Genomic DNA, 24,996 nt, shown 5'->3' on the forward strand with positions numbered 1-24,996 from the left:
AGGACCCTTCCCCACCATCCAGGTTCTTTACCTGCGGGATCATCTGAGACGAGGCACCCAGACAGCTGATGAAACAGAGGTGTATTTCTGTCTGTAATAAAGCCCTTTTGTGGGGAAAAACTCATTCTGATTGGCTGGGCCTGGCGCCCAAGCGGGAGGGCCTATGCCCTCCCAGACCCACCGATGGCTGCGCCCCTGCCCAGTCATGTGAAATCCATAGATTAGGGCCTAATGAATTTATTAAATTGACTGATTTCCTTATATGAACTGTAACTCATAAAATCGTTGGAGTTATGTTTATTTTTGTTCGTGTAGTTGATGATCCCTGCTCTATGATTCTGATTGTCCTCTGGGCTTACTGAGAGACCAGTAAAGTAGCTTCTGCACTGCACTTAGCTGGGCCTGTTTAAAAAGATAAGACCTGAATTACTAGAGTACCAATGATGAGGACATTGATTTATGTCATCAGCTCAAAATAGTAATGATTTTTTCTGAGGGTTCTAATCATGCATAGCGTGTGTGGGAATGATGGAATGGGGAACTGAAAGAAGCATAGGAAATACAGTATATGTCGAGAGAGGCTATATGAGTATGTGTACAGTGTGGTCTGAAATTGACACCCTTTATAAATATGAGCAATAATGACTGTATAAAATAAACGATTAAAATACTGTATGCTCCAAAAAATGGGGGAATTATATCATTTTATACCAATACAATTGCTCAGAGAATGACTTGTTTAACGTTAATAATGATGAGTAATCGTGAATAATGATGAGTATTCGTGAATAATGATGAGTGAAAAAGTTACGGAGGGCCAAAGATCATACCCCCAATATATGCTAACCTCTCACCATTACCAATAACGGGAGGTTAGCATGTCTCGGGGGTATGATCTTTGACCTCTGTAACTTTCTCACTCATCATATTCACGACTCATTCAGGATTTTTCATTATCATGGTAGGATCCACATTAATGTACAAGTGTTCACAAACATATTATATTCTTTTTAGAGTAAAAATGACTCCAAAAAAGAACTACAAATGCAACCAACAAGTTTGTAGCATCAGAAGCATGCTGGAATATGGGACCAAATACTAAACTTTTGACTTTTTATTCTCAAGAATCTTTAAGGTGTCAATAATTCGCCCCCTACTTAAAAAAAAGACTTATTAAACAAAAGCTCTTTCTCTGAGCAATTGTATTAGTATAAAATTATATAATTTCCAGAATGTTTTTGAGCATATAATATACGTGGGCGCAAAAAGTATTTAGTCAGCCCCATTGTGCAAGTTCTGCTCCCGTTTAAAAAAGATGAAGCAGGCCTGTACACTTTCATATACGACATCAACTTATGAAGCCGAAATGAGAAAAAAAAATCCCAGAAATCCATTGTAATTTTTAATAATTGTTTTGCAAATTATGTGTGGAAAATAAGTAGTTGGTCAATAACAAAAGTTTATCTCAATACTTTCGTTATATCCCTTTGTTGGCAATGACGAGGTCAAATGCTTTTCTGTAGTCTTCACAAGGTTTCACACCACTGTTGCTGGTATTTTGGCCCTTTGCCTCATGCAGATTCTCTAGAGCAGTGATGTTTTTGGGGCTGTTGTGGGCAACATGACTTTCACCTCCCTCACAAAGATTTATCTATGCGGTGAGCATTTGGAGCTGGCTAGCCACTCCAGGACTTGAGAATTGCTTTTACGAAGCCACTCCTTCATTGGACCCGGAGCGTGGTTTGGATCAATTGTCATGCTGAACACCAGCCACGTTTCATCTTCAATGCCTTGCTGATGAGAGAGTTTTCACTCACAATCTTCACGAACATGCCCCATTCATTCTTTCCTTTACACGAGAGATCAGTCGCCTGGTTCCTTTGCAGAAAAGAAGCGCCCAGAAGCATAGTTCGACCCCATGACGTCACAGACGGTATGCGCTGTTTTATGGATGCAATCCAGCATTTTTGCCTCCAAACACCGAACGAGTTGAGTTTTTACCAAAAAGTTCTATTTGGTTTATCGATCTGACCATTCATGACATTCTTTCCCAATCTTCTCTCGATCATCAAAATGCGTCTAGAAACTTCAGACAGGGCCTGGACATGTACTGGCCTTAAGCAGGGGACACTCTGCACTGCAGGATTTGCAGTCCCTAGGCGGCTAGTGTTGTTACTGATGGTAGGCTTGTGACTTGGTCCCAGCTCTCTGCAGGTCATTCACCTAGATCCCCCCGTGTGGTTTCTGGGGATTTTTGCTCACCGTCTTGTAGATCCATTTTGACCCCAGCGGTGGATCTTGCGTGGAGGCCCAGATCAGGGAGATGATCAGTGTCTTGCTACGTCTTACCCTTTCCTAATAAGGCTTCGCACATTGATTTTCCAAACAAGCTGCCTTACCATATGCAGATTCAGTCTCCCAGCCTGGGTGCAGGTCTACATTTTGTTTCTGGTGTCCTTTGACCAGCTCTTTGGTCTTGGCCATAGTGGAGTTTGAGTGTACTCTTTAGGTTGTGACGGTGTCTTTCGTATACTGATACAAGTTCAAACAGGGCGCATTAAATAAGTATGAGTGAGGACAGGGAGCCCCACTTAAGAAGAAGTTACAGGTTGTGAGACGCAGAAATTGCTTGTTTGTATGTGACAAAAATTATTTCACTCAACTATGCAAATAATTCATAACAAAACCTACCAATTGATTTTTCCTGGATTTCTTTTTCTCATTTTGTCTGTCATAGTGAAGTGCATATGGATGAACAATAAGGCCTTCACTTTTTACAGTGCGGACCTTGCAACTTGGGTGACTCAAATTTTTTGCCCCCTGTAGCTTAGAGGTATGTTGAATAAACCATTTTTAAAATCATTATTGCTTATCTTTATCAAGGGTGTCAATAATTTCGGACCCCACTGTATGTGTAAGTATGACTAACTCTTAGTGGTTAGAAGTGTTGTTCAGAAACCGGATGCTGATAATGAGTGTATTGTTTGTGTGTTCCCAGTCTGACTAGTATAAATGCAGGGAAACTGTCCCGTGGGGACCTGAATTACTGTTTAARCTCCTGTACTCCTAACGGCTGCATGGAGCTCATAAGACAGACTGGTGGGTACAGTGGAGAAAATATGACTAAATTCCAGTCAGCTGAATCACTTGACTTGAATGCTAYTGCAAAATATAGATTTCCACCTAAATAGACATAGCCAAAAGTTATAATTTTTCATGATGCTCATAAACAAAAACTAGTAATGCTGCCTAGTTCTAGAAAGGACGGGAACTCARRTTTCTGGTAGAAATAATTATAAATTGCTGAGTTGAACTCACTTTTGAGGACAAGCTCAAGTACATCTTACAAATATTATGAAAATATAACAAAAATCTTAAACAAAAGTGTGGGAATAGGACTTGAAATGACTGAAAAGCTTTTAAAATATAGTAATCAAATTATGAATGACTTATAAGATTTCACTTTTCTTAGAACTGGAAAATAAATATGATCATATTTAATTAGTGTACAAATGTGGCCCCATTTCATATAACTGATGACAGAGCATTTTCTGTAAAGTCTCCTCTGAGTGATGCAGAGACACCATTCAAATTGCTGCAGACTCGTTAGAACTTCAGCTTTATGCACAAAGTGACCAAGAGAAAGTGGTTGTAATGAGATGAAACCACAACTGCTTGAATCGCTAGACTGTCCACTTTCATATGCCATCTCCAAGGTTGGGCTCCGTCATTTAGAGGGAGAGCAAATCTATTATTTGTCTGGATAGGCCAGAAAATGTGACACGTCATTCCCTATGCAAATGTGGAGTGTGAAACCTGACACTTCAAGTCTGCTCCTCTGACAGAGTGGTAGTGGAGAGCGGACAGCTGGGGCTTTCTGGTACTATAAGGCACTGGACCCTACGACGTTCAGATCGCTTTGTACACCAAAATGTCAGTCAGAACCAGTCCAGAACCGCTCAAAGTCCCCCATATAAGAGGTATGTAAAAGTGCTCAATTTAATGATTGTGTGTCGGTGGCCGGGAAGAAAACTGTGGTGATTGGCCGCAGTAAGATTGTGGGTGCGCTCATGCATGACCTGCTGCTGTAAAACCACGCTACCGTGACAACCTGCCATTCTAAAACTGCTGACCTCGCTGCTGAGGTAAATCCAAGCCCAGAACATGTCACACGCTCACTCAGAACATGAACAAACTCACAACCATAACCTGTCATATACAGGCCATTACTACAGCCAACGCGTCACGATCATGTATACAGGTAGTAATATGTCACATACAGATCCCATATACAGCAGCACTAATGTACATTAGATTGACAGACTCATTCCACAAAAGACACTAATATAGTATTTTGAGGAGATCCATCCAATCCCCTCTCTTTGCAGGTGGGCAGAGCTGACATCTTGGTGGTTGGGATCGGGAAAGCAGAGATGGTGAAGGGAGATTGGGTAAAAAAAGGAGCGGTGCTCATCGACTGGCATTAATCACATCCTAGGMTAGTATGGTCCCCTTCATTGGTTTCCCTTTTGACAAGTATTCTTTCTTTTTAGAACAAATATGTGAGCTAACCATTAGTGTGTCATCAGTTCTCCATGGAGCTGGCACTTTTCTTTATGGGTAAAGTTTAGGGGCACTTATGCTTGTTCTGCATGGTACCTCTCTGTCCTCCTAAGATGGGACGAGGCCCAGTGGGAAGCGCGAGGTAGGGGATGTGCACTACTCCTCTCCTAAGGAGCAGGCTGGCTTCATCACTCTAGTACCAGGAGGAGTGYGGCCCATGACTGTGGCCATGCTCATGTAGGTGGGACCAACCGGGTATTGAACACGGATTGTCTGTATGCCTCAASGATACGGTAGCCCACCAAGCTAAAGCCTTGGAACACAAGTCCTCAGATCTCAGCCAAGGTTACTCATGATGTGAGTGTAGCTTACCGATCCACCTCTGCTACGAAGGTAGTGTCACCCCTACTAGTAATTACACAAAACACTTCACCTCCAAAATTCATCCTGTGAYAATTCACATTTCAGGGGAAAAGTTGATGGTCATTTTGTTTGTGATGGAGCAACTCCCTGTCCTGTGGACTTATCAATGTTATTCACCTGTTTCCGCAGCATGACATTATGGAAAAAACAGACTGTGGAGCATTTTGTAGTAGATAAGGTGTTCCTTCAGAAGCTAATTTCCCTCTGTCTGGTAATCCTCTGAGCTGAGGTAATTGCATTCTAACGACATGAAATGAATGGAAAGCAATTTCTTTTTTTTCACTTTTATGGCACTGTGCAATCCACGGTTGCTCAGAGCACATTCCCTTAGAATTAATAGCTTTTGTCCATAAGGCAGAACCACAGCAAATTGCCTTTGAGTTATGTACAAATTCCAAGCTGAATGTGTAGTCAGAACTTTTTATTGGCTGTGTGGTTTGCGACTTTTCTTCATCTCCAGAACACAGTGCCAAGCGCTTCCTGGAGTCTCACCAGCCAGGCAAGTGGAGCATCACCTACATCAAGCCCAACCTGCAGAAGCCTGTGCCAAGGTTGGTCCCCTCATCCTCTGCCTACCTTCTCTGATGTGGAAWCACTCTATTTCGTAGTCGCTTAGTCATACTTTTAATACTCCTCCATACTGTTGCTGAATAATTCAACCATCCACTAACTGAGGAGGCTCTAGTCATAAGTCTTTACCTTCATGGTGGAAAGCCCTAAACTTGGTCCTCAGAGACTTGCTGAACATTTTCTGTCTGCTGTTACTGCTGACTAAATGAGTGTGACCCGACTGTGGCCCTTAGTGACATGGGTGATCTCACATTCCTGCTTATTCAAGCCCATCGACCGGATGGCCAGGGAAGTGGGGCCGCTGTTGGAAGAGGTGGAGCTCTATGGGAAGACCAAGGCCAAGGTGCAGCTGGACATCCTCAAACGCCTGCGGGCACAGCCTGATGGGACATACGTGGTGGTCGCTGGGTATGCTCTGTCTGTCTCGCTAGTTATTTTGTACTGGGTACAATAACCTTTTGTTCTCGACTTGAATCTGTTATTTTTCTATCATGCTGTAGGTGTAACGTACAAATGTGCTCCTTTTCACTACAMTGGCCTGGTACAGAACTCTTGTTTTATCAAGATTGATGATCTGTTATGCTCTCTGAAACTTTTCACACCAGTGTTAATGTTGTCTGTATCTCTAGAATCACCCCCACCCCACTGGGAGAGGGAAAGAGCACCACCACCATAGGACTGGTCCAGGCTCTGGGGGCTCACATGAAGCTCAACGTCTTCGCCTGTGTCCGCCAGCCCTCCCAAGGCCCCACCTTCGGGATCAAAAYTGAGCACTGGCTGATGCTGCTGTTTGCTGACTGGTTGGATTCCTTTTGTGTGAAGGTGTTATCAATGCTAAATCACTGGAATGTTCTATCTACAGGAGGTGCTGCTGGAGGTGGATATTCCCAAGTTATTCCCATGGAGGTACTGCACTGATTGATCTCCATTCTATTCCAGACATTAATGATTTAGGAAGGGTGTTTCTGCATAAAGCTCTGACCATATAGCTTAATTCTGATTCCAGTTCAACCTCCACCTCACTGGCGATATCCACGCCATCACAACTGCCAACAACCTTGTGGCGGCAGCCATCGACGCCCGCGTGTTCCACGAAGCCACCCAAACAGACAAGGTGAACTCTCTCTCTCTCTCTGTTGACCTCTGTTGTTGAGAAAGATTGCGCTGCACAAGGTGGTATTTCATGTTTGATGAATGTGTGTGTCAGTCCATTTCTTATCTTTCTCACTCATTACCTCTCCCACAGGCTTTATATAACTGTCTGGTCCCCCTTAGTGGAGGTCYGCGGATGTTCTCCCCCATCCAGATAAACAGACTGAAGGTAAAAACATCAGAACAAAAAACAGATCCATGGATGACAATTGGATAATGCCATTATCATCTTGGCTTTGCTAGTGAGAGAATTTCTCTGCAAGTGTCTGTGTGTATGACTCCTATAGAGAGTGTGCATTGAGAAGACTGACCCCACCACTCTCACTGAGGAGATCAACCGAATTCGCCCACCTGGACATGGACCCAGACTCTCTTACCTGGCACAGAAATAGAATGTTTTATGGGTCTTTGCGTCATTTTCAGTGTTGGACACCAATGATCGTTTCCTGAGGAAGATCACCGTTGGCCAATCACCGACTGAGAAGGGACACACTAGGGAGGTGTTTTTTTCTTACCATTAGTTAGTCACCTAATACTGACATGTTGACTTCTGTTCTGTCCCCCTCCCCGAGGCCKAGTTCAGCATCTCGGTGGCCAGTGAGATCATGGCCGTGCTGGCTCTCACCAGCAGCCTGGAGGACATGCGCCAGCGCCTGGCCAAGGTGGTGGCCACCAGCCGCAGRGGYCAGCCCATCACCACAGAGGACCTGGTCAGTGGCCCTAGTCTTTTTCCTCCACTGTTAACCAACACATAGGCCGTCAACACATTCAATTGTTCTGTTTTTGACAACATTTTACTGTGGTTGTGCAATGATCAGTGGTTGGATTGACGTTTGTGATGAGTGCTTGTTGATTCTGGGCTTGAAAGATTCTTCCTATGCTTTCACTCTGTACTGGGTGTGAGTGGAGCCCTGACTGTGCTGATGAGGGATGCCATCAAGCCCAACCTGATGCAGACTTTGGAGGTGGGTGGGGGCCTCAGATCCACAGAGCCGGGGGGGCTGAACTGTACTGGCCCGGCGACTGGAGGAGAGGGAAGCAAAGCAGCGTGGGAAAATGGGTTTTAGATTCTTTAATTGGTTAGGGTAGTGTGYATGTGAGGCTTCCTACATTCTCCTGGAGCAGTGATAACGCAGTCTGGAATAGACAGAAGGCATCTGCTTGTGGCTGTTTTTAGTTTAGTTACTAATCCCCTATATCTCTTTTGAGAAGTACAGAGGCAGGATTTGGTCTAATCAACAGATATTTCAAAGCCTAGAACTTGCTTAGCTAAACTTATGTTGACTGCAGATAAGGGATTCTGAGTCCGTATGGTTTTTGATGTGGTAGACTGACTGCTGTGAGTCTGAGTGGTGACATTGCCACAGGCTGTGTGTGTTCTGCTGCTGTGTGACTGAGGCGTTTCTCTCAACAGAAAACACCCGTGTTCGTCCATGCTGGACCCTTCGCCAACATCGCCCATGGCAACTCCTCCATCTTGGCTGATAAGATAGCCCTGAAGCTGGTCGGCCAGGAGGGCTTTGTGGAGCTAAAACACACAGCCTCTACTTTGGCAAGAAACGAAACTATGAACTAGTCCTGCAATGTGAGTGTTGGTTGTCTCTCTCATGGGATAGCGACGGAGGCTGGGGTTCGGCTCTTACATCGGCATGGAGACATTCTTCAACATCAAATGCCGCTACTCCGGCCTCACGTGGTGGTGCTGGTGGCCACTGAAGATGTTTTTTTAAATTGTTTTTATTTTACCTTTATTTAACTAGGCAAGTCAGTTAAGAACAAATTCTTATTTTCAATGACGGCCTAGGAACAGTGGGTTAACTGCCTTGTTCAGGGGCAGAACCACAGATTTTTTTTACCTTGTCAGCTTGGGGATTCGATCTTGCAACCTTTCGGTTACTAGTCCAACGCTTTAACCACTAGGCTACCTGCCGCCCCATGCACGGAGATGCACGGAGATGCACGGAGGCGGGCCAATGGTGAGTGACTGCACAGTTTACCGGGGGTCTCCGAATATCTTTCCATCTCTGTCCTAATGGTGGTGCCAACGGGCAGCTTTCAGAAAGACTGCTTCAGAAAAAACTATCAAAGGACAGGTTTTTACCCTCAAAGGAAAAAGAGTGGTTACTCACTGCAGTGAATTATAATCATCACATCAGCCTAGAGAATGTTCACATGTTATTGTCACATATCTTCTCGTATGGAATGTTCTATCCTGCGTCAATGAATGCAGGTGCACTGCTGAGAATGTAATTACATTTCCTGCTGTTTGGCGGTCACACAGGAAGACCTCATTCATATTCACTCTGCTGCTGCTTTAGCTCTACCCCCACAAACACTACTAAGTTTCATGTCAGTGGTTAGGGATTGATCCCATAATTGCTTATGCTAGTTTGGTGGCTTTTTGACTGGACTTCTCCCTTGCTGCAGGTTACTGCTGGAATGCCCCTGCCCAAAGAATTTGTGGAAGAGGTAAGACACTACTCCGCCCCTCACCCCCACTGTCTAACTTCAGCCCCTCCCCCTTCACACCTCATCACATCAATGAAAGGGCATCCATCCTAGATGTGTCACTTCCCCTTTATGAAAATGTTTTGTTAATGACATATTACCCATCCTCTGCACTAAGTCTTGGTTGTAAGACTCAATCATTCATTAGAAGGCATCAAGGGGATGAGTGTGGTATTTGCTCTGTGTCTTGTGACCTGGTTTAATTCTCATCTGATGCTATTAGTTGATCTGAATTACCCAGGCCCATCCATTATGGAGTGCAATMAGGTCCAGTTCACAAGCTCCCTTCATTTACATGGACCAGTGCCTACTYCTTACATGTGATCATTGATGCGAGTAGAAAATGGCTGCACTTAACTTGCTCTTCAAGTTCACTGGGGTGTCTCTACAAAGGCAGTATACACAATATGTTATGTAATGGGTATATATCAACAAGACCCATTGTGTGTTATTGCGTAGAACCTTGAGCTTCTAGGGAAGGGCTGCAGTAACATGAGGAAACAGGTGGAAAATGCCACACACTTTGGAGTGCCAGTGGTGGTGGCCGTCAACGCTTTCAAGTAAGTCCTTGTCATGGTGAGCATCTGAAACAATTTTACCCCTATTGTCCTGTGTATTAGTGCTTTGACCTCTGACCTTTGTGACCCTGACTGCAGAACAYACACTGAATCAGAGCTGGACCTGATCTGTAGCCTGGCCAAGGCAGCGGGAGCCTTTGATGCGGTGCGCTGCTCTCAATGGGCTGAAGGGAGTGCTGGTGCTGTGGCCCTGGGACAGGCTGTGCAGAGGGTTTCTGAGGCCCCCAGCGACTTCAAGTTTCTCTATGATGTAGAGGTAAAGCGAGCGTTGGACCTTACTGAAAGACCTTGGTTTTCACTTTATGACATAGGTACATTTATTTCATCCTGCTCAGGTCGTAAAGGTTTTTCTCATCTTGACTGTTCACTGGCTGGACTTCCATTCATACCATCTCACTATCAGTCTTGTGTCATGTCCGTAGATTAAATCACTGATTCACTTCTTATGCTCAGATGACTGTTTTAATCACAGAGTATCCATACATCAACCCCATGTCACTCCATCAGTCAATGTGCGACTGACAGGTGAGGAGAGATGTGCCTGTGACCCCTGAGTCGAGGCTAGCCGAAATGTGAAATGGCTCTATTCTCCACTATAGTGGATCTGTCAGAGACAGGAGCAGGACTGCTGCTGTACGCCCCTCTGGTGATTGGTGACTGCCCATGCGACTYACTGAGAGCACCAGGGGAATCACAGAGGAGAGGAGCAGTGGAATATTGGTTGATTCCTGATATTGGCTATGCAATGGCTTCCCACTGGGTACAAATTGGTTGAATCAACGTTATTTCAACATAATTTGTTAATGTATTGTGAAGTGGAATCTATGTGGAAAATACATTGAATTTGAAAAAGTAATCAACGTAAACTGTTGAGGGTGAAATTTCAACCACAGGATTATGTCCTGGTAACCAAATTTCAACATAGGAAAAGCTTGTATAAAATATGTTGAATTTGTACCTTTAAAACAACGTCAGATCTTCAACGTTATATCCACTATCAGAAAAAAAAGTTTTAGGCTGGGCAGCATCTTTTGCTTGGATAGTTCTATCTGTGCCACTGCCTTAGTCTGGCTTTAATTCCAGTTTGTTTACAAATGAATAATTTARATGTTGGATTCACGTCTCCATCTCAACTAAAAATCCAAGTTAAACAATAGGACTACATCAAATCAAACTTTAAATGCACTTTAAATAAAGTTTTATTTGATTTAGTCCTATTCTTTAACTTAGATTTTTGGTTGAGATGGAGATGTGAATCCAACATATAAATTATTACTTTGTAGACAAACTGAAATTGAAGAGTAGTCAGTGGCACAGATGTTGATATTTCGTTGCATTGACAACCAAACACAATTCAATATCACTTTTGAAATACACTATATATACAAAAGTATGTGGACACCCCTTCAAATGAGAGGATTTGGCTATTTCAGCCATACCCAATGCTGACAGGTGTATCAAATTGAGCACACAGCCACGCAACCTCCATAGACAAACATTGGCAGTAGAATGGCCCGTACTGAAGAGCTCAGTGACTTTTAACTTGGCACCGTCATAGGATGCTATCTTTCCAACAAGTCAGTTTGTAAAATGTCTGCCCTGCTAGAGCTGACCCGGTCAATTGTAAGTGCGGTTATTGTGAAGTGGAAACATCTAGGAGCAACAACGGCTCAGCCGCGAAGTGGTGAGCCACACAAGCTCACAGAATGGGACCGCCGAGAGCTGAGGCGCGTAGCACGTAAAAGTCCTCAGTTTCAACACTCAATCCCGAGTTCCAAATTGCCTCTGGAAGCAATGTCAGCACAAGAACTGTTCGTTGGGAGCTTCATGAAATGGGTTTCCATGGCCGAGCAGCCGCACACAAGCCTAGGATAACCATGCGCAATGACAACTGTCGCGGCTGGAGTGGTGTAAAGCTTGCCGCCATTGGACTCTGGAGCAGTGGAAATGCCTTCTATGGAGTGATGAATCCCGCTTGACCATCTGGCAGTCCGATGGACAAATCTGGGTTTGGCGGATGCCAGGAAAACGCTACCTGCCCGAATGCATAGTGTCCACTGTAAAGTTTGGTGGAGGAAGAATAATGGTTGTTTTTCATGGTTCGGGCTAGGCCCCTTAGTTCCAGTGAAGGGAAATCTTAACGCTACAGTATACAATTACATTCTAGACAATTCTGTGCTTCCAACTTTGTGGCAAGTTTGGAAAAGGCCCTTTCCTGTTTCAGCATGACAATGCCCCCGTGCACAAAGCGAGGTCCATACAGAAATGGTTTGTCGAGATCTATTGTGGAAGAACTTGACTGGCCTGCACAGAGCCCTGACCTCAACCCCATCGACCACTTTTGGGATGGATTGGAATGCCGTCTGTGAGCCAGGCCTAGTCACCCAACATCAGTGCCCGACCTCACTAATGCTCTTGTGGCTGAATGGAAGCAAGTCCCCACAGCAATGTTCCAACATCTAGTGGAAAGCCTTCCCAGAAGGGTAGACTGTTATTGTAGTAAAGGGGGGACCAAGTCCATATTAATGCCCATGATTTTGGAATGAGATGTTCGACGAGCAGGTGTCCACATACACCTGCTTGTGTAGTGTAAAATATATAGCCTATTAACTTGTTAACAAATGATATGCTGGATTCACGGCTCCAACTCAACCAAAAATAAATGATAAAGAATGGGATTAAGCCAGTGGCTCAGATGGAACTATACAAGCAGTAGATGCATATCCTTTAAATGTTGATATTTGGTTGTGTTGTCAACCAAACACAAGTCAATATGACTTTTACATTAAATATAGTAAATATCCTAATGTTAAGGCTATCTTACAAACTAATGTAACATTCAACCTTAAAATGAGTAACACATCCATGGCCACATTGAGGTTAATGTGACTATACATTTGTTCTTATGTAATCATATTAAGCGTGCATGTTCAAGATAGCATGCATGGGTCGTCGCAGGTCTGTGGAGAACTTCACAATTGCTGTTGTACTCTGTGCAGAATCTGGAACGGCATTTGTGTGACAACTAAACCAAAAATTGGACTTCGTTTTTCGATTGAAATTTGGTTGTGCTTTTATATGGTTGAAAGCATAGTGATAACGCATTGGAAATTCAACTTACTTTTGGCTGTCTTTTTGAGTGGGTTGTAATCTCATTGACCAACGTCTCAACCAAATATTACTCAATTGTTCACGTTAAAATGACGTGGTGTGCCCAGTGGGTTGGTACTGTTGCAAATACACTAAATTGAAACATGTTGATGAATCCGTGTAGATGGCCTGAACCAGTTTTATGGTACTCATATGTCGTGCATATGTGTATTTTTGTCTGTCTGAATCACTTTTAGCTGCCCATTGTGGATAAGATCCGGATCATTGCTCAGAAGATCTACGGGGCTGATGACATAGAGCTGCTGCCAGATGCCCAGCACAAGGTGGAGCTTTACACCAAACGGGTACAATGGCTATGAGACCAAGGATTTTAATCGAGATGGTTATTTGTTTACATGATTTCTGTAAGTAGTAGCTCATTCTACTCAAGGACATGGGCCTTCTTCCTTCCGTTGTCAACTTCTTCCTTGAAGGTTCAAGAAAAAAAGAGACTTAAGGCCAGACCTTTTAAAATGTATTTTAAATTCTGTCAACAGATTCGCATTTCTATTTGAGGTTTTAATCTCCTTTCAATGAATGCCATTATTGTCTTGTCCAGGGCTTTGGGAATCTGCCCATCTGCATGGCAAAGACCCATCTGTCCCTGTCCCAAGAGGCGGATAAAAAGGGCATGCCCACAGGGTTCGTCCTGCCCATCAGGGACATCCGTGCCAGTGTGGGAGCTGGGTTCCTCTACCCTCTGGTTGGCATGGTAAGAAAGCACTGGCCTCAACTGAATCAATCTCTTGATCAGAGGACACAAAAATACTGATATTGTTCTTTTTTTCTGCCCCATCCTAGATGCCCACGATTCCAGGGCTGCCCACAAGGCCATGTTTCTACGACATTGACCTGGACCCTGAGACTGAGCAGGTCAACGGACTATTCTAATTGGTGCTCCACCCTGTGTACCTGAAGAAATCCGCTAACATTACAGCTATATGAATGACATCAATACAACAACCCATACTAGTTTACAGATATGGTTGATGTCTGTGATGATTCTGGATATTCTCTCTTTCGATCTCTCCCTGGTCTGTTGTCTGCAGCACCCACAACGAGCCCTAATGAAATGTGGTGGAGCAGTAACTGGAAGCGCTTCCCTCCCCTGTCAATAATTAATTTGCTCTGCATGTGGCCACTGAAGGGTAAATTTAAAGAAACTTAAACTGTTTGTCCCCCGAGACTAACTCTGTATTAGTATTCTAGCAGGGAGAAATGACCTACTTAACATTCCTTCAATAATCACCTCTGAAAATAAACAAACCTTCCCAGAAGCTACTGTATCTTATCCCTCCAGAAGTACAGTGTTGTCTGATAATACTGTGCATGGCAAGGAGACCCTAGGGAGAGGGAGGTCTCAGATCATGAATCAGGTGGTTATTTGTGTGTAAATCAGACTCTGTCTACTGCCATGGACTGGTAAAGATTCAAAACAGTGTTGAAAATTAAGCAGAACAAATTCTGACATTGCTGCATTGTAAAAACTTCTGACATTGACCATCCTTGTTGTTTAAAGATTTGTCCTAATTGTGCCTCTCTTAAAAGGTTTCCTTTATTTCTATTTTATATTGTAATATAGAATGACGAATGTCGAATACTGTTAAAGTACTGTACYCTAATTGATTCTGTGAAATTTGAGCATGTTGCTTAAAATCAATATGACACATATGAAAATAATGATTAAATGGAGAGAAAAAAAACATTTAAAATGGAAAATGTCTCTGTTCATTGGATTTTTGTTTTGTTTTAATAAATAGCACAGGTGTGATGTGGATTTCCCCACTGAGGAGGTTGGTGTGTGCATTAGTTTTGTGACTGGTGACCAGAGAAGCTACAATTATTATAGAGCTGAGTCTGACATGGACCACCTGCTGGGGCTGCCATCTGCCTTTGCACAACTACATGCAGAATCAGAGCCAGGTAGCATGGCTGTYCAGCTAATTTAGAGAAGAGCAGGAAAAACAAACAGTACTGTAATCTTAACTATTCACAAAACGTTATATTGTATAGGCTGCAACCTTAACCCTCTTTGTCCCTGTTATTGAGACAGGGATTCATCTGTCTACACTGATTGTAGTATCAATCAGAATTGAGGGGGGTGGCCTTGGTGCATAATTACATATTGGTGTCAATTGAAAACAGAAATTCACAATTACAGTGCCATCAGAAAGTATTCATGTCCCTTTACTTATTCCACATATTGTGTTACAGGCTGAATTCAAAATTGATTTTTCTCACCCATCTACACACAATAATCCATAATGGCAAAAGTGAAAACTTGCTTTTAGAAATGTTTGCAAATTTATTGAAAATGAAATATGTAAATTAGATAGTTCTGTAAGTATTCACACCAGAGTCAATAATTTGTTGCACCTTAGGTGGTGATTACAGCTGTGAGTCTTTCTGGGTAAGTCTCTAAGAGCTTTCCACACCTGGATTGTGCAACATTTGGCCATTATTCTTTTCAAAATGATTCAAGCTCTGTCAAATTGATTGTTGATCATTGCTAGACAACCATTTTCTGGTATGGCCATAGATTTTCAAGTAGACTTTAGTCAAAACTGTAGTTCGGCCACTCAGGTACATTCACTGTCTTCTTGGTAAACAACTTGAGTGTAGATTTGACCTTGTTTAAGGTCATTGTCCTGCTGAAAGGTGAATTTATCTCCGTGTCTGGTGAAAAGAAGACAACCAGGTTTTCGTCTAGAATTTTGCCTGTGCTTAGCTCCATTCCATTTATTTGTTATCCTGATAAACTCCCCAGTCCTTAAATATTATAAGCATACCCATAATATTATGCAACCACTTGAAAATATGGAGAGTGGTACTCAGTAATGTGATGTATTGGATTTGTCCCAAACATAACACTTTGTATTCAGGAAAAAAAGTTAATTGCTTTGCCACATTTCTTGCAGTATTACTTTAGTGCCTTGTTGCAAACAGGATGCATGTTTTGTAAATTTTCACTCTGTCAATTAGGTTAGTATTGTGGAGTAACTACAAAGTTGTTGATCCATCCTCAGTTTTCTCCTATCACAGCCATTAAACTCTGTAACTGTTTTAAAGTCACCATTGGCCTCATGGTCAAATCCCTGAGTGGTTTCCTTCCWCTCCGGCAACTGAGTTAGGAAGCACACCTGTATCTTTGTAGTGACTGGGTGTATAGATACACAATCCAAAGTGTAATTAATAACTTCACCATGCTCAAAGGGATCATCAATGTCTGCTTTGGTTGAATCTGTGTTTGAAATTCACTGCTCGACTGAGGGACCTTACCGATAATTGTATGTGTGTGGGGTACAGAAATGAGGCAGTCATTAAAAGATCATGTTAAACACTATTATTGCACACAGAGTGAGTCCATGCAACTTATGTTCAGCAAATGTTTACTCCTGAACTGATTTAGGTTTGCCATAACAAAGGGGTTGAGTACTTATTGACTCAAGACATTTCAGCTCTTCATTTTTAATACATTTGTAAAAATTATAACAAAAAAATATCCACTTTGACATTATGGGGTATTGCGTGTAGGCCAGACGGAAAAACATCTCAATTTAATACATTTTGAATTCAGGCTGTAAAAAACGAAATGTGAAAAKGTCAAAGGGTGTGAATACTTTCTGAAGGCACTGTACGTTGTAGTGATAGTGGGCAGGGCATTGTGCTACAATTCAATCAATGCGTCACTATGGAAACCGGGTAGGATGCTGCTCCTTTGAAACATGTAAATGAAACATACTGCTTGCTCTCTGAGAGCTGTCGGACACTTGCACACGGACTGCGGCTTGTCAGGACGTCTACAGGTATTGTTCCACCATGTATCTAATGGCATTGGGGAACTAAGAAATATTTTCCTACAGAGTTGTACAAACGGTAAGTAGAACATGATTATATATATATATTATATATATTTTCTGAATAATTGTATTTTAATTGCTACTTGACCATTTAAATAGATAGTTAAATTATTCATTCATTGAAATGAATTGTAATTTATTAGGGTAGGAACTATTTGAAGAGAGGAGTTATTTCTTGCAAAGGTATCATTTGAGAGAATATCCTATTGTTGTTTTGCTCAATGCTTTTACCTGATTGTAACCTTCTTCTACCTTTCATCTCTTCTATATTAGCCTCATAAATGCAAATGTGATAACAACCTCAATGTTCATTGAGTCATGGATGAGTCATGGGGTAAAAATAGACAACTAATGTTGGGTCGAAATGATCTAATTGGCATAATTAGTCTCAAAATTGTGACTCATTCATGACAATAAAGACCTTTAAAGTTAGAAGCTGTAATATTGATGAATATTGTGGTTCTGCAAATAAGAACATCAAAGCCATTTGTTGCATCTCCTTTGAGACTACTGTATCTGATATGTATACCTCAAAACACGCTTACTACTTTTGCACCAGGAAAACGTTATTGATTGCGCAAATCTTCACACTTTCGAACAATTCATCAATGTGTGCGTTTTATTCATAGGGCTGATATCCTGCCAGAGGGTCTTCAAGGATTTTGTCCTCTGGTGTCATGGTTGAGTAATGTTGACACATCCAACTTCCTCTGGAAGATAAATAACTGAAAAGCTGGTCTGATAATAAATCAACCATGTCAGTCAAAGAGGCTTCGATTGGACACGCTCAGGGAAGAGTGGGTCTGAGGAGAAAGCTGACAGGTCCTCCACGACGACTCCTTGGTAAATCAAAGACTAGCAGTGACATGGAGAGGAAGGGAAAGACTTGGGCTTGGGGACAGAGATCAGGGGATGGCAATGGGACCAAGGAAGATTCCATGCCTGGCTGTCAGGACACAATCTTTGAAGAGGTTCCACTGGAATCTACCACAAAGAGCCCTCGGAAATCCACTGATTCCAAAGAGGCAACACTAGAAAACACAATGGGAACCACAAAGTCACTCTCCACAGAACAAAGTGATGTAAAAGCTGACCATTCAAACCAAAAGCACAAGAGGGAAAAACAAGGCACAAGGAAGCGATGTTTCTCTCCATCACTCYTCTGCATTAGAAGGTGGAGGAAGAGAGCTGGTGAAAAGGAAGACAAGGAAGGTCATGATATCACATTTTTCAACAAGCAAACCAGAGACTTTGCTGTTCAACCAACTGCAGTTTATGGGTTAACAACCAGTGAAAAGCAAGTTAACAATTGCTCTAGCAGGGCTAATCCTGCGATGAAAGGAAAGGATGAAAAGTTAAAAGTTAAAACCTGGAGAATCTTCAAAAGGCTCATGATCGCTCCCAGTGACCATTCAAAAACAAAGCAAGAACAGCTAGGACCAGAGATTTCTCTACAAGATCATTCTCCTTGTGCTATTTCCTCCAAGAAAAAGACTGTGAATCTCTGGAGGCACAGAACCAAAAAGCCCTCTCCTTTCTTCCAGGAGCGTATTGGAGGCACACAGGAATACATTGAGGAGGAGACTATAGTCCTGGCTAACAGACATGCTGATGATATTACTGAGCTCATGAACCCTAATCCACATCCCCTAGATTTTGTCAGGGAGGTTAAGGTGCATTGCTCTGAGACTCTAACAGTGAGTGTGGATGTGAGTGTTATGAAGTCAGAGGACACTGAGGTCAGAGACACCATAGAAACAAGTAAAGAAGAAACTAAGGCTTACGAAAACCCTGCCCCTARAACTGATAAAATGGAAGCTAAAAAATATCCTGAAAATAGACTGGAGCAGGCGGATGAGATGCTGGTAACCCCATATCCCATAGAGACCTATAGTTGTGCCGGCAATGACGGGGTGAATCTTGTTTCAGAGGTAGAGGAGGTGCAGAGACATTTAGGCTTTAGTGAAAGTGTTACCTCAAGCACAGTTGCCGCAGAGGATCTATCATTGGGGGGGGGATTCACATTAAACGCTATTAACAAACACATTGACTTAAATGCAATTTGTGAGGATGCTTTTGTACATAATGGAATACAAGCTATAGAGGAAAAAACTCAAACGAGCATAATTGCAAATGAGAGTGTTAAAGAGGATTCACATTTAGAGAGTAACATGTCTGATGACGTGCATTTTTACCCCATTGAACTGAACAACTCTTTGAAGACTGGTTGTGACACATTCCATGGAATCCTCAATYCTGAAAATAATGGTGATTCTAAGCAGAACTGTGATGTGCAGCAGAAAGAGGTCCACCTGCTGGAGACTGCATGCTCTGTGGTTCAGGTAGTCATAACCGCTGCCTTGGATCAGCTCAGAGTTGAGCTGGTGAACTCAGTTACCACACTGGCCCAAGAGGAAAGAGAGTGCTGAATGTTCACGTGCAAAGTCCAAAAACCAACAACTCTCTCATTCAGAGGTACCATGACCTTTGCATCATCCTGCTTKTGATAAATTATGAACCTGTATCACTACAGAAAGCTATGGTTTTGTTTATAAAAAAAATATAGAGAAAACATATATCTGCTGTCTAAAAGTATAGATAGTTGCTAATATGTCATCTTGATCTTTGTGAATTTATGTCTTAGAAATATGATACTGTATCAAAAAGCAGCTTTTTGCTTTTCTGTCATATTGTTTGTTTAGCAACTCATCGTGTGACATAACACCCCAGATTGTGGAAGACTTGTTTCCATAGCAATGAGATCCATATTATTATACTGTACTTTTACATGGACATGTGCAATAAACTTTTGTCATGCTTTTTCTTTTCAATTTTTATTCAACCGAATTAAAAAACAAAAARGTAATCTGTGTACAAAGATGCCATTGCTGTATAAATAACTACATTTGAGAGACTATTTAGTAGCACAGACCCCGAATGTATTATCTTTAGAATATATTTCATAGGACATGTATGAGACAGCTAATTTGAGATGTTTATCCCTCATGTGGTAAAAGTCACAACTGCAAGGACCATTGGGCGGCAGGTAGCCCAGTGGTTAGTGTTGGACTTGTAACCGAAAGGTTGCGAGATCAAATCCCTGAGCTGACAAGGTAAAAATCTGGCGTTCTACCCCTGAACAAGGCATGATCTTAGACCATCATTGAAAATAAGAACTTGTTCTTAACTGACTTGCCTAGTTAAATAAAGGTACAATTAAATTGGCCCTTTTACTGTGTCAATGCTGTGGGCTTTTTGTTGTACACAAACATTAGTCTTGGATTTCTTTTCTGAAATGTTGTGGAAAGAATTGATAACAAGGGCTTATTACAGGCTAATTACTACCCCGTTGGTTTATGTTCTCTATGTGAGGAAAATCATAAGAATGACTTAATTGACTGTTTGATCTGGGCAGTCTGGCATACACAAGAATGGTAAGAATGATGGTGGTGCGCCTCACTGCCTCTGACATATAAGGTCCTGTTTAGATATGCCATCGCATGAATATTTGCTTATGCATTAAGAAGTTAAACAATCATTTTGCTCGGTTTTATAAGTATGTTTTATTCGAGATTTGTCAACTTTACAGTCGCCCAAACTGTTTTATTTGTAATAAGTGTTGACAACAGATGCATGATCATATCTTTAATGTCCGCCACAACCTCCTCTTGCTCCGTGATCACCTCCTCCATCATGCTCGCCACCTCTTCTCCCTTACCCATGGCCGTGTTCCCCTCCATTGCCCTTCCCCTGGAAATTACCTAAATAAAATTACATCCTAGACTCACCCTTCGACTCTCCTTTTTTTTGCTTTCCCAAGTTAATGTTGATAGTTAATAAACATTTTGCAACGTGTAAGCCTCATACCTCTTATTTGCCCTCTCTTCCGGAGCCCTGTGAAACAGACAGTATTCTGTTTACATCCCCCAGGACAACACTGGCAGCTAAGATTTAGCAAGCTAAGATTTGCTAAAGTGATTTAAGACTGAGTTGACTGAAGTAAAGAAGCCTAGATAGACAAATCTTTACCATAGCACACAAGTCTGAAACCATTTTTTATATTTCAAAAGTAAGTGAACTGACTTACCTCTGGCGTTTTGTGTCTTGTGTCTTGGCACACTCATCTTTATATTGTCAAATCAAATCAAATCAAATTGTATTAGTCACATACACATGGTTAGCAGATGTTAATGCGAGTGTAGCGAAATGCTTGTGCTTCTAGTTCCGACAATGCAGTAATAACCAACAAGTAATCTAACCTAACAATTCCACAACTACTACCTTATACACACACAAGTGTAAAGGGATAAAGAATATGTACATAAAGATATATGAATGAGTGGTGGTACAGAACGGCATAGGCAAGATGCAGTAGATGGTATAGAGTACGGTATATACATATGAGATGAGTACCTGTCTCTTATACACATCTAGATGTGTATAAGAGACAGCTCTACAGTACTCATCTCATATGTATATACCGTACTCTATACCATCTACTGCATCTGCCATGCCGTTCTGTACCACCACTCATTCATATATCTTTATGTACATATTCTTTATCCCTTTACACTTGTGTGTGTGTGTAAGGTAGTAGTTGTGGAATTGTTAGGTTAGATTACTTGTTGGTTATTACTGCATTGTCGGAACTAGAAGCACAAGCATTTCACTACACTCGCATTAATTAACATCTGCTAACCATGTGTATGTGACTAATAAAATTTGATTTGATTTGATTTAAAGCAAGTAATCCACCTAGTGGTTAAAAGGGGTAATTAATCACCACTGCCGTCTCGTCCACATGTTTTTTCCAATTTGCAGAGGCTGCACAATTTCGCTATAATGACACCTTAATTTTTTTTATACGCATACACGTCAAAGAGTTTATGAATTTGTGCATTTCCAAAATGACACACTGCTGCTTCCTATTTATCTTATGTGTTAGCAGATTGCTAGCTTGATAAGAACCAACGTGTTCTACTTCGACGACCGTGGAAAATCACCATCCCACATGGCTTGCTACATCCCAGGTAGAGCTAGCTAGCAATCTAATATAATCTCTCCCGTTTTTTTCTTTAAATAAACTAGCTTGCCAAATTGCTATCCGTTGACGATTTCATGGTCAGCAGTGGATTTTCTTTGTTCTTTTTTTTWGCGCCAAATCTAAAAACTCACTTGTCAGTGTCATTCCAGGTAGCTAGTTTGCTAACGTTAGCCTAAACAAATATCTATATGTAAAAATGTGTCAATTCATCATGCYTGCAGGTTATGCATGAAAATCGAGTGTCATTGCAAATCACTTACTGTTAATTGAATGCAATTATAATGTATGTGGCCATCTCTTTAGTCAGGCAACTTTCAACAGTTGGACAGGTGGKGGTGGACATAGAATACCTACACGATGAGAGTGGATACGTGGTAGAGGGCAGTGACTATGCGGTGAGTGTTATTGGTCTTCTTCGCCTGCTGCAACTGTTCCCTGGGTCATTGCTGTTAATTACAATGGGATCTCAGTGAGCCTATGCAGCCTGTACAAGTTCAGGGACATCCAAGGTCTTTTGAACATGTGAATGATGATGTTCCAAAAGTTAGTTTATAGAAAATAAGAATAGACTACTGTCCTCATCATGGATGGTACCTGGCAAGTGCCGGAGAACATTTTTATTTTGTAAAGTTTAGCCAAAAATATTTATAAATAACCCAAGATGGTTCATCTGTGCCGTTTTCAATGGGAACAAATGAAGCAAAGTGGGCAGAGCCTAGCACGAGRTAGCGAGATCCTATTTGCGGGTTCTATCATATATTTGCATATTTCTGTTTGGGAAGGCCATCTCTGTGAAGTGCGCTTGTGCAATAGAGGTGGACCAAATACATTTTTCCATTCATTGTAGCTCTGTAGAGTTGCTATTTTCTCGTGGCATTATTGTATTACTCATTTTTCTAATAAAATAAAATTTCAATCGACAAATACGAAAGTCAGTTCAAAAAATGTTAAGGGTACAAAACTGTGTACATATCTGGCTGAATCGGGTTTGGCTGGGGTAGGCCGTCATTGTAAATAAGAATGTTCTTAACTGACTTGCCTAGTTAAATAAAGGTTAACAAATTAAATAATAGGCTAAATCACTACATATCCTATCAAGCCAAGTGGGGAGAGGCTGCCTGTTGACACATTTCCAAGAACCGTCAGAAACGTCCATCTAACTCTACGCCAATGACGACGGTGGATCTCAAAACTGAATTTGAGTCCGCGTTAATTAGCAATGATATCCTTCGCCCTGTTGTTTACGACACGACACACAGCTCGAACCAGTCATGACTATTTAACAAAACAAATCATTTGAGGGTGAAGTATTTATGAAGTTTGAGGACAAAATCTAGCATAGTTCAGCTAGCCAGCTAGTTTATCCATGGAAAAACGGGGAAAACAAGCTCGGGACAGGATATAGCTGGGCGCACATGCGCACTAGGCTAATTCAGGACACAAATTGTAGTTTTTATGCCCTGATTTCAGGAGCTTGCGGCGAAAAGTTAGATGAAACAATTCAGAGACCGAATCGAATACATCAAATMACAAATATTTAAGGAGAGCAAATCGATRGGTATAGAATCCCGAAATCAGCTGCAACTGTCAATAGTAAAACAACGCTTAAAACSATGTTTGAGTGAACCTGAATCCAGAAAAGTAATGGTGAAGTTGCTTCCGGACACAGTAGACTCCTCACCACTCTATAACTCAATTCGCACTTGCACTTCTTGTAAACAATGCAATTTTTTTAAAGCTTTGGCAAGGGGCCACGTCTACAAAATGCAGTGCACTCTGTTCTTAACAGATMTTAGTTTGGGGAACAGAAAACTGTATCGAGATCGGGGGTTTTCCTCGATGAGAAAATCTGCAGAATATCGGCCCAGTTCCATCTCGCTTCATACTCTCCCACTGTCGGCCACTGGGCTTCCTCTCCTCACCATATTTGGTGGGGAGTGGAAATTCCAACCGGATGCTTCAGATTTATACATCCGGTGAAACATCTGACTCCTTTTTCTATCTGTGGTTTAGCTATGTCCTTGAAACATTTGGAACTCATGTATTGATATTCATGCATGTTCTAGGCGTATGTTTGATTACACTAAATACAATTTGAACTAAAGGTGAGTTTACAGTAAAGGTAGATTAATTAAATAAATTAACTCATTCTGTTACCAAATCGGTAACAGAATTACCCAAAAATCTGTAACGGAATTACTGCAACTGAATTGGCTACAATAGGAACTCCTGATGTTCACAAACCACAGTTGGGTCACCTGCTACTGTCCTCCATTCCACTGGCATACTGTTATGTTCAGCTAATAGCTGTTTTCTTTGTCTTTCTGGCATCTGGTGGTCAACCTAAGAGTGTTAAAACAGTCTGAGTCTTCTCTCTCTCGTTCGTTCGTTAATGTCAACTCTCCCAGCTCTTACCAAGAAAGCCCCCTTTCTTTCCATTTACTGTAACCAGCATCCTCAGCCACTGTGCACCGACTGGACGTTGAYAAGTAGTTTAAATTTGGTCAGTCCACCCTGGCCTTGATTTCAACGTCCACAGATGGACTGGATTTATCATAGACGTATGTTTCACAAGTTTGGATAGCACGGTACAGGACAGTAAAAAAGTTGGTCAAGTTCAGTACAATACTGTACAGTAGAGCACACTAGGGTACAGTATAATGTACTCTACTTTACTGCACTATACTGTTCTGTACTCCACTGTGGTGCACTGTGACGTCCAAACTTGTGAAACATATGGAGAATGACATTCATACCCATAATTATGCATTTCTGTGTACTACAGATCAGGGACCCATGATGTAATTCCATTTCTGTAATTCTGTTACCGGGTGTAAATCCACTTCCCTTACTGTAGTTCAATAACCAAAATAGATTTTTTTCAAGATGAAGATGTCATGTGACACTCCATTCTTTCTGCCYACATCTTTGAATTCAGAGCAGATATTTTTGAGGGAGAAACGGGGTCACATAAACTGAGGGAAATTTTACTGTAATTCTTTTACCAAAGTTTGCATCTGCACAGTTTTTCCACTTAATTGTGTTTTTGTAATGTTTTCAGTGGAAATTGTTAAACGTAGTCATTGTGCATAGAGTTTGTTAAACTTTTAAATAAATGTGTTTTGTTTGGCATACATTTTTWATTGAA

The 24,996-nt window shown here is 41.7% G+C and overlaps 1 protein-coding gene, 1 long non-coding RNA gene and 1 pseudogene across 3 annotated transcripts in view; all 3 read left to right on the plus strand.

Moving 5' to 3' along the window:
• LOC111962959 (C-1-tetrahydrofolate synthase, cytoplasmic-like) overlaps nt 1–14,627 on the plus strand; it is a 29,773-nt pseudogene extending 15,146 nt beyond the window's left edge.
• Nucleotides 14,628–16,719: 2,092 nt separating this feature from the next.
• LOC111963019 (uncharacterized) lies at nt 16,720–19,624 on the plus strand. Its single transcript, XR_011479754.1, has 2 exons — nt 16,720–16,820; nt 17,434–19,624. It is a non-coding gene; the product is annotated as an uncharacterized lncRNA (long non-coding RNA).
• Nucleotides 19,625–21,571: 1,947 nt separating this feature from the next.
• Nucleotides 21,572–24,996, plus strand: part of LOC111963212 (coiled-coil domain-containing protein 9B-like) — a 30,830-nt gene continuing 27,405 nt past the window's right edge. The window contains exons 1-2 of one of the 2 annotated variants that reach the window (XM_023986511.2): nt 21,572–21,834; nt 22,152–22,243. In XM_023986511.2, the coding sequence (XP_023842279.1) occupies nt 21,816–21,834; nt 22,152–22,243 (111 nt within the window). In that variant the 5' untranslated portion in view covers nt 21,572–21,815. Of the gene's footprint in view, nt 21,835–21,900; nt 21,998–22,151; nt 22,244–24,996 lie in introns of those variants that run through there. The other variant, XM_023986513.2, reaches the window with a different exon arrangement.

Source organism: Salvelinus sp. IW2-2015, linkage group LG4q.2, assembly GCF_002910315.2.
Source record: "Salvelinus sp. IW2-2015 linkage group LG4q.2, ASM291031v2, whole genome shotgun sequence".
Lineage (NCBI taxonomy): Eukaryota > Metazoa > Chordata > Actinopteri > Salmoniformes > Salmonidae > Salvelinus > Salvelinus sp. IW2-2015.